The 10,000-nt window shown below is 33.0% G+C and overlaps 1 protein-coding gene across 2 annotated transcripts in view; it reads right to left on the bottom strand.

Moving 5' to 3' along the window:
- The window catches only part of LOC125043808 (TBC1 domain family member 25-like), a 20,573-nt gene that overhangs the window by 7,275 nt on the left and 3,298 nt on the right, over positions 1–10,000 (bottom strand). The window contains exons 3-9 of one of the 2 annotated variants that reach the window (XM_047640116.1): positions 9,996–10,000; positions 6,821–6,974; positions 3,461–3,657; positions 3,155–3,296; positions 2,524–2,657; positions 336–573; positions 1–136 (exon numbers count right to left, since the gene is read on the bottom strand). The exon at positions 1–136 is cut by the window's left edge and continues 8 nt beyond it; the exon at positions 9,996–10,000 is cut by the window's right edge and continues 94 nt beyond it. In XM_047640116.1, the coding sequence (XP_047496072.1) occupies positions 1–136; positions 336–573; positions 2,524–2,657; positions 3,155–3,296; positions 3,461–3,657; positions 6,821–6,974; positions 9,996–10,000 (1,006 nt within the window). The remainder of the gene's footprint in view (positions 137–335; positions 574–2,523; positions 2,658–3,154; positions 3,297–3,460; positions 3,658–6,820; positions 6,975–9,995) is intronic. The other variant, XM_047640117.1, reaches the window with a different exon arrangement.

Genomic DNA, 10,000 nt, shown 5'->3' with positions numbered 1-10,000 from the left:
GTGGAAGAGATTCTGCAGGTGGATCTGGAGGAAGAGAACTCCACAAAACCTCCAGCATGTGTAGAGCATCGTCAAATGCAAACTCTCGCTTCAACTCCAGCAGCAGCCACCGATAGCAAAACAGCAAGTCATCAGCCTGCAATAACATCATATGTTATAGTTGAAAATCATGATGTATCTTCATAATTAATAGAAAAAATATGCATTGCCATTAATTTTGTTCTGCTTAATCCAATTATGTTTAATGCAAAGTGACATTCATAGGCAGTGCTTTGTCTAAAATATCTATTAGTACAAAATTCACAGTAAAAAATCCACTACTTTCACTGACAAACCTGATGCAGCTGAAGGTATGTAAAATATTCCAAGTCATAGAAAATGAGAGCTTCTGTAAGGTGCTGGAACTTCAGAGTCATAGCATCCCCATCTATGTGGAAATTGGAATGCACCCGAGCCATAAGGGCACAGAAACAAACATATGCTTGTGCTTCATCACGCATGGTGACTAAGAGTGGAGAAGCCAAGTCACTCATTCCTTGACAATAACCAACAGAAGGATGATTCAGAGCATACCTGAATGTAATAGAAAACTACATTATTATTACTGTTACACAAACAAAGGGTAATATATCAAATTTAACCATGATTGAACTGCAAACATACTTAAAGCTTACAAAAACCATTAACTTTAAAGACATTTCCAGGAAAGGATTAACCCTTTATCAATTACTCCAACAATAGAGTAAATATTTACAGCTTTTATTTTACTCATATTTTTAAGTCATTCTAGGCAATCCAGTTACATTAAAAATAAATAACACTTATCAAAGATTATTAAGACTAAAGTAAAACCTCTCTCTGAAATCCAATGACCCACTGTTATAGTGAAATAAAGTATGGCACAGCTCATACATATACATGGATTATAGTGTATCCATTTCACTTCTAGGTTTATAATAATATTCACTTTGAACGAAAGAATACAATATGTTCACCACTGTACACGATATCATGTGCCATAATCACCTACCAATAAAAAAGAAGCATTTTAAGGAAGATAACGTATCAGAATATGCATGATTTAAAGTTTTGATTGAATTTATGCCTTGATTTCTGTATCCAATGTCTTTTGCAGAAAAGATCAAGAGAACAAGTTCCTTCTTGAAGAGTTGAACTTCACATCAAATTATCCAGCTGCACAAAAAATTATACAATATGACTGTACCTAAGGAAATATTATGGTATCCATCCATACAATATCACAAAGAGATGTTACAACTACTTTTTCATATCTTTGTGATAAAGTATCTCAAGATGGAATACAAAAATCACATAGCTGCTGGATATTAAACAAAAATAAAGTGGTTGTAGCATCACGGTTTGTGAGACAATTTAATCCATTGCCACCAGGAATATGCAATGCCCATTGTAGTTTTGCTTATTTTACACATAGATGGCTTCACTGGTGCTCAGCCACCAAGGAGTCAGTTAGTAGGCCTATATGATGTCACCTTTTTTTTAAGCTTTGGGAAAATATATTATTTTTATAATGCTATCAATATGGATAACATTATAATTATCATTCCTCTTATGATTATAATACTATTATTAAAATACTAATAGCAATAAAAGAATAAATAACAATATTTCAGAAAGTAAAGGGTTAACAGTTGAAATAGGTAGGAATAGTAACCAACTCATTGGTGATGAAGCACTTGTGGAGCCATCTATGTATTAACTTAATCAACAAACTAAAATCACAATGGACACGGACATGCTATCCCCAATGGCAATGGTTTATGAGTTAATACAGTATTAAAAGCAGATGGCTGGTGTACATATTTCAAGCAAGCAAAGGCTGAATTATTAAATCTATACAACAGTTTAACAAGTGTAGAGTAAAATTCATGTATGAGTTTATCATGAATTAGTTGCATGATTTTTCTACTTGAAGATATTAAGAAAAAGTGATAAGTATGGTATAAAAATATTAGCCAGGTACGTATCAATTGCATTTTGTCACAAGGGTCTGCTACATTAGGATTCTCTGGGCTGATTAATTTAGAACAGACAACAGGACCTATGGATTATTCACTCCATCTTCACAAGGAGGGTAGGTAATAACAGAGAAGAAAAAAAAAATCTTTGATAATCAAACATTAAACTCAGAAATTCTTCTATGACCATTTTGAAATTACAGATTGGTAAAAAAAATCCATTGCTGAATTCTTGAAAAATCAATGCTAATGTCTCTCAGGAGGGTCTACTTTTGGTCTTCATCAAGTACACAGTCCATATTTAGGGACTAACACCTTGAAACAGCCAATGGATTAAATAAAATCCTGAGAACTCTAAAGACAATATGAATTTTGTTAATGAGAAAGCCATTCCCTGAATCTATTACAAAATTTGTTTTCAATAAAATAAAACAAAGGGAATCATGCTCTCTGTCTCATATATATGCAATGCTAGGCTTGAAAAATGCATTAAATCTAGAAAGTCATAGTATGCTCTCAGACTTACGTGGTTAAAATATTATAGAGAGATTGCACATTGCTGTTGTCATCAGGTCCACTGAAGTAAGTGTGGTGACGGTCAGTGCGCAAGACGTCCTTACGAACCATATTGGTGACATACTTCACTTCCTCACTTATCTGCTGTATTGAAAGCACATGCTCAAAACTTGTTCATGCACTTCCTACAAACTTAACTTTAAATAATCAAAGTTCAAATAACTCCAAAGAATTTTACAGGATCTATCTTTTCACTAAAACCTTACAAACAAATTCTGTATGAGGATATCAAATTCTTTCAAGTTGAATGCAGGAAAGAGAAATATGTGCACATGTTAGTTAATTAATGCCATACACTTTAAAAAGCAATGCCACTGTTGTTTCACCAAAGTATCTTAGCAACCAAAGGTTATAGTGTCTTTTCTTTATGGTCAGCATAAAGAGCAAGCACTCTGATGATCTACCAGGACCAGTGTATAATACTAAGCATGTAATCCAAAACAGCACACAGAATCTGATACTCTTAGCACATCATTTTTATAATTGGCTCACATTTCTTCTAACAAAGCTACACTCTTGAGAAATGCACGGCAAAAAGCATAAGTGCACAATAATTAAAATAGGGAGAATCAAGTCCAAACCTTCTCTTCATTCTTCATATGCTCTTGCCAGACATTTTTGAGGCTTTCATACTCCTGAGTCTTCTTCTTCATGTAGTCCAGCCTTTCACGCCCAGTAAGCCCTTCTGGATACACATTCAACAAGTGTTTCCACACCACTTTTCTGTTAAAGAGAGGTCAGGCCGACAAAAGGAAATAATAACAATTATTATTTTTCTTTTGTATATCAAATTCCTACAAAATAATGCCCAGCACTAAAAGTAATTTCTAAAAAAATACTCATAGATATCTCAGCAACTTCTAAAATAAACATAAGAAAATGCCTACCTTAGTGAAGGTTCCAAGCCGCCAAGGTAAACACATAATCGCAATTCTTTTGGTTGAGCCAACTGACCCACCCGATTCAGCATATTCTGGAATTCACTGTCAGTCAAGGGAGGGCGGGGTGGTCTCAAGGAAGCTTCATCACCAGCTTCATCATTCCAGTTTAAGGCTTTCTGTACTATAGAGAGAGTCTTTTCCATCTGTTAAAAAAGTAGGCACACAATGAATATCAATAAATAGGAAAGAATATATATACATATTTCGTAATCTAATATCCCCAATGCAGGTTAACCTATAGACAATACTATCAGGTATAAAATGTATTCTATAGAAATTATAGGTGAGCCCACAATCAGTTGCTGATCTCTGCCATTCAGCTAAGCTCCCAAGCACCTTCAGCAGAGCCATCTTTTCTAATGATTAAAGCGACATCTCTCACATGACACAAATTGAATAGGCAGTAAACATTTACCGAGTTTCAGATACATTCCACTTACCTTGGTTATTTTCATGCAAATTCATACTTATATTGGGTATCTATATCACAGTACATCCCACTGTAAGATATCAAATGCCATCTAATATATTATATTCCAAAATTCTGTGTACCAGTTGAAAAAATCACCAATACAGTAAAACTCCCCAGTCTTTAGCCAACTGGAGGACCTCCTGGCTCCCCATATAACTCCATTTCACCTTCAGTACCCAGCCATACCTGTGAGAACTCACACCCACTACAATTACTCCATAAAGAGATATAGACCAGTTCAAGTGGTCATCTACCACAGCGCAACACCCTAATTGCCACCAGAAAAGATGGCACAGGTATGTCCCAGTGCTCTTGACCAAATATAAAAATTGCTATACAAGTAATCATGTAATACTTATCATATACAATAACCACTATACACAAGTACCCTACTTGATAAGCCACTTAATAATTGTTTTTTCTTTTGCCCAATTTGAATGGCTGAAGTAATATGTATAACTACTTGAATTCAGTTTGTAGCAAATTGTACCACATCACTTAACCCTGTGAAAGTTTTATACAAGGAACCAGCTTTTTGAAGACTTAGCAAATGATTTGTGCCAGATAGAGATGTGGGACTCATGGTCTTAGTAGTGATATGATGGTTACTTTGAAAGTGTATGGTTTAGAAAAGTGGTTACTAGGAAACCAAAATAGATAACATAGAGAAAGAAATCAACAAGGATGAAAAAAACTTCCACATCAAAGCATGTCCCCCTATTATTTCTACCTCTTACCCACTCATCTACTCCCCTGTCCCTTTACCCATGAATCTTGCTTTGTCCTAGCTATTGGCAGTAAGGTCCCATAATTCATTGATTTCTTGTCTATGGTTAATGCTAAATATGGGGATTATTTTTTTATGATAAAGGTATATTACAGGAATTAAATTTTGTTTCATGATGTGTGGTACCAAGAAAGTATTCACATTTCTCACATTCAGAAATCTTTTTATTGGTAATAACTAAGTTCTTTGATGATATGGGAAAAGTTTGTAGACTCCTATGCAGTTTCATGAACATTAATGCCCCTAAATGTTATTGAATTTTGGGGAACTTTGTTTTTTCTAATATAACAACCTTGTTTCTCTACTGTCGGCTGTCATTAGTCTTACCCTCAACCACAAGTCATTAACCTCATGTCTGCAGGTTTAAGTATTGTTCACTTTAGATTTTTGTGAGTTTTGTTATCAACAGATAGCTCCTCATGTGCTCAGCCAACACGAAGTCTATGAGTTGGCCCTAGTGACCGTCCCTAATTTCCCCATTCCTTGAACTTGCAGGAAAAAGGCATTTTTCTTTCTAATACTAGTAATAGTGACATTAACATCCTTCTTATTGATATTATGATTATTAAATTGTTATTAAAATATTAACAACATCAAAGACAATAAAATAATAGGAATGAAGCTTTCAAAAAAGCAAGGAAAAGAGTACACAGGACTAATAGCCAGCTAAGCACTTGTAGGGCCATCTATGTGTAAAGACAATAGATGAACTTTTGTTACAGTGTTCATGGCCTTGTAGTTTTGCCATCTGCGCTAATTGGGTTAAAATACTGTTATCTCAGGAGTGCTAATAAGTCTGCAATTACAGTTTATATGGACCAGGACCACCACAGTTTCTTATTGTACGTGAAATAACAGGGAATTGTAATTTGGTTTGATTGAACACTTTACATACAAGAAGTGTTATCTTTTTGCCAAAATTCCCACAAAAGCATCTAGCCATTCCTTTGCAAGAAGACCATTCTTAGTATGACCATAAATAATGTTACTCAGAGGCAATGAGCAAGAAAGATTTTATCACCTGACATAATGATTTTAGAAAGATTTTAAGTGTTAAACACAAATCATAACGATTTTAGAAAGATGGTAAGTATTAAACACAAATCAGTGTCAGATCAGGCCAAAAAAAAGAACATAAATAATACACTCAGGTCATGACACATCGCCATAAAGCCCCAAATTAGCACTGCATACAACTAAAACCTTTATCTATCTACCTATCTATCTATCTATCTATCTATCTATCTATCTATCTATCTATCTATCTATCTATCTATCTATCTATCTATCTATCTATCTATCTATCTATCCATTCCCTTTCCAAACCTTATAAATTGCAAAAACTTATTTTGTTATTACTAAGGTTCTCCTATACCATGAGATTAATGAGATGCTCAAATCTACTTGTAAATAAATCCTAATTTTCTGATTTACTGGCTTATCTTTGAGGAGATCACTGGCCAATACTTAATGTGGCTGGAATCTAGGAGCTAGCTTCTTCAGCCTCAGTTCATGACTTGCTCCACGACTGTGCAACATTCAATTTCTACCGACATAGCCTTTCATTGTCTGCCTGCCAGGCATTGATCGCAGCTCTCCGAGGCAAGGGGATTAACCCATCACCGCCGGGTGAACAGAAATCCCTGAGCATGATAAACTCTGGTGATTTCTGGCATCAAGCCGAATGTCCCGCTTCACGTACTCTGGCGCTTCGCCGTGCGTACAGGCGTACTCCGCAGACCAAGCGGTTTGTTATGATGCCGATACACAGGACCCATCCGGATCAGGTTAAGTAAGGCTTCTGTATTGAGGTTCACTGCTTAGTTTGATCTGTAAGAAAGTATCCACCAGCAGACCAATATTCTTATAAATATTGACTGACCTCGCTCTCATCTCACTTTTTTTTTATTCCTCACTGAAGGATAACACTCACTATCTTTACTCACTATCTTTACTCAATTTCTGCTCTTAGAACCCTTTCTTTAAAAGATGAATAATTTCCTAAAGACATCTTCATACAAAATGAAAAGGTGAGAGTGAAACATACCTTTTCTTTAAACAATCCTGGGAGCTTAGTAGAATAATTATTTCTAGGAAGATCTGGTAGGGAGAGCTTTGGAATGTCCATGTTGGTCACAGCGTCCCAAGTGCCATTTGAGGATAAGATTTCCACCTTCACCAAAAGGTAAGGGTCTGAAGACCTGTTGGCATGAAAAGGAAAAAAATAAATTACACAGAGTAAGAATGCAAAAATATCTTTCTTCTTAGTTCTATTCCTGTGATTACTAATTAAATCTGACTTATTCAGTCTTATGGAACTTAACCCAATTGGCACGTATGGAAAGAATACATAACATGCCCACTGTAATACAAGTATATTTATTGTATTTACACATAGTCACCAAGGAGTCAGTTATTAGTCTTACCTACCTTAGTCTCACCTGTTTACCCTTTTCCTTGAATTTTGGAAAAGCTCTTTTGTATTATCTAATTGTCTTAAATGGTATCAAGATTTAAATAACAATCTAATAATCATAACATCAATAACAATAATAACAGTATCAATATCAACTTTATTAAAAAGAAACACATTTTCCCCCCTCAAGGAATGGGGAAATCAGGATAACTAGGGCCTACTGATAGACTCCTTGCCGGCTCAGCACATGTGGAGCCATCTGTATGTAACAAAATTCACCAAATACTACAGGGGACAGAACACAAATCTGGGGCAGTTGGGTTAAAATAATTTAATAATACTGGTACTAAGTTCCTTCTACAATTAGCAAAATCTGATACTAATAATAAAAAATGCAAATAAATAGAAAAAAAACCACTCTTAAGAAAGCACACTATGTAAGATTTTCTTTGGATATGAAGGATGAATCAAATATGCTGAATCACAAAACAGATTGACCCCTGCAATCATAATCAACATTTATAGAACAAGCTCCAGGAAGATGCTTATTAGCTACACTTGCAATTCATTCTAAAAAATCTTCTAAGGTTTTCTAAATATTTTCAGATGTATATACTATGCATATGTGTGTGTGTGTGTTTGCATGTGCATATATTTTATATATATATATATATATATATATATATATATATATATATATAAAACGTACGCATGTATGTATGTATGTATGTATGTATGTATGTATGTATGTATGTATGTATGTATGTATGTATGTATGTATGTATGTATGTATGTATGTATGTATGTGTGTATGTGTGTGTGTGTGTGTGTGTGTGTGTGTGTGTGTGTGTGTGTGTGTGTGTGTGTGTGTGTGTGTGTGTGTGTGTGTGTGTGTGGGTGTGGTTGTGGGTGTGGGTGTGGGTGTGCGTGTGAGTGTGGTTGTGGGTGTGGGTGTGCGTGTGAGTGTGAGTTTGTGTGTGCGTGTGTGCATGTATGCACATTTGTATATATGTATATATGTATACATACTTATATGTATATATATTATATGTATACATATGTATATATGTATATATGTATATATGTATACATACTTATATGTATATATATTATATGTATACATATGTATATATGTATATATGTATATATGTATACATATATATATGTATACATATGTATATATGTATACATATGTATATATGTATACATATGTATATATGTATACATATGTATATATATATACATATGTATATATGTATACATATGTATATATGTATACATATGTATATATGTATACATATGTATATATGTATACATATGTATATATGTATACATATGTATATATGTATACATATGTATATATGTATACATATTTATGTGTATAATATATATTTATATATATATATATTTATATATATATATTTATATATATATTTATATATATATACATATACTTATATACCGTATATATTTATATATATATATATATATATATATTTACATATATATTTATATATATATATATATATTTATATATATTTATTTATATATATATTTATATATATATATATATTTACATATATATTTATATATATATATATATATATATATATATTTATATATATTTATTTATATATATATTTATATATATTTATTTATAAATATATTCATATATATATTTATGTATATTTTTTTATATATTTATATATACAAAATACTGTTTTCCTTACATGGACTAACTAAGGAACATTTATTTATTCTAAGTCTGCAAAGCCAACTCTTGGCACTAATAAAAAAAATGGCTGAAATGTCTGTCCTCAATATTCAAAAGACAAAAAAAAGAATCCCAACATTTTCTGGCTAAATAACACAAAGTATGCATCATTGCTTCATTAACCCAATGCCGACAGGCATGACATGTACGTACATACCATGCTCACTGTGAGTTTGTACACATAGATGGCTACACTTGTACCAAGTCACCAATGAGCCAATTACGGGTACTGCCTGTCTCGCCCATTCACCCTTTTCTTTGATTAATGAAAACATCTTATTTTGCTGTTACTAGAGTTTATAACATTAAAGTAATTATAATGCTATTAATAAAAATAACACCATCAATATTCATAGAACTAGACAAAAAAAAAAAAATTTCCACCAATTCAAATCAGGTAAGGTCACAAGGTCTACTAATTGACTCCTTTGTGGCAAAGCACTAGCAGAGCTATCTATGTGCAGAGACATTTCACAAAAATATAAAAACTGAGCACAGCATTTTCCCCATTTTTTATTCATTTTCTCTAGTGGCATTGGGAAAAAGTTGATCAATTCAAGGAATGATCGCATACGGGACTTACTAAGCTTATATAGTAATTTATTTCAGTTCTGCATGCAAGCTATATTTATTTTTCAAAATCTTGCTAAAACAGGAATACAATATCAAAACCAACTTTACCTTGTGCATTAATATTAACATCTATAATTCAAAACAAGAAAGAAAAAAAAAACACTAATCAGTTTTGTTACAATAATTGCTCAAGATCTTACCATGTGGAAAAGCTAGTAATCAACCTTATACTAATATAATGCTGAATTCCACAATAAAACTAACATCGATTGTCTAAGATCACTTATGCGTGAGCATGTATGAACTAACTTTGTACTTGGTTATTCTTTATATTGTCTCCAAAGAAGGTAATCCTTATCTATCACCTCTATAGTTCTTAATGCTCAAGACAAAAACATACCATATAAACATTAATAAATGTGTAATTGCTTACAAATAGAACAGCTCAAGGGTACATACTTGAC

This window comes from Penaeus chinensis, chromosome 34 (genome assembly GCF_019202785.1).
Source record: "Penaeus chinensis breed Huanghai No. 1 chromosome 34, ASM1920278v2, whole genome shotgun sequence".
NCBI lineage: Eukaryota > Metazoa > Arthropoda > Malacostraca > Decapoda > Penaeidae > Penaeus > Penaeus chinensis.
Note: the sequence above shows the minus strand (reverse complement) of the source record. Positions and strands in the feature narration are given on the sequence as shown.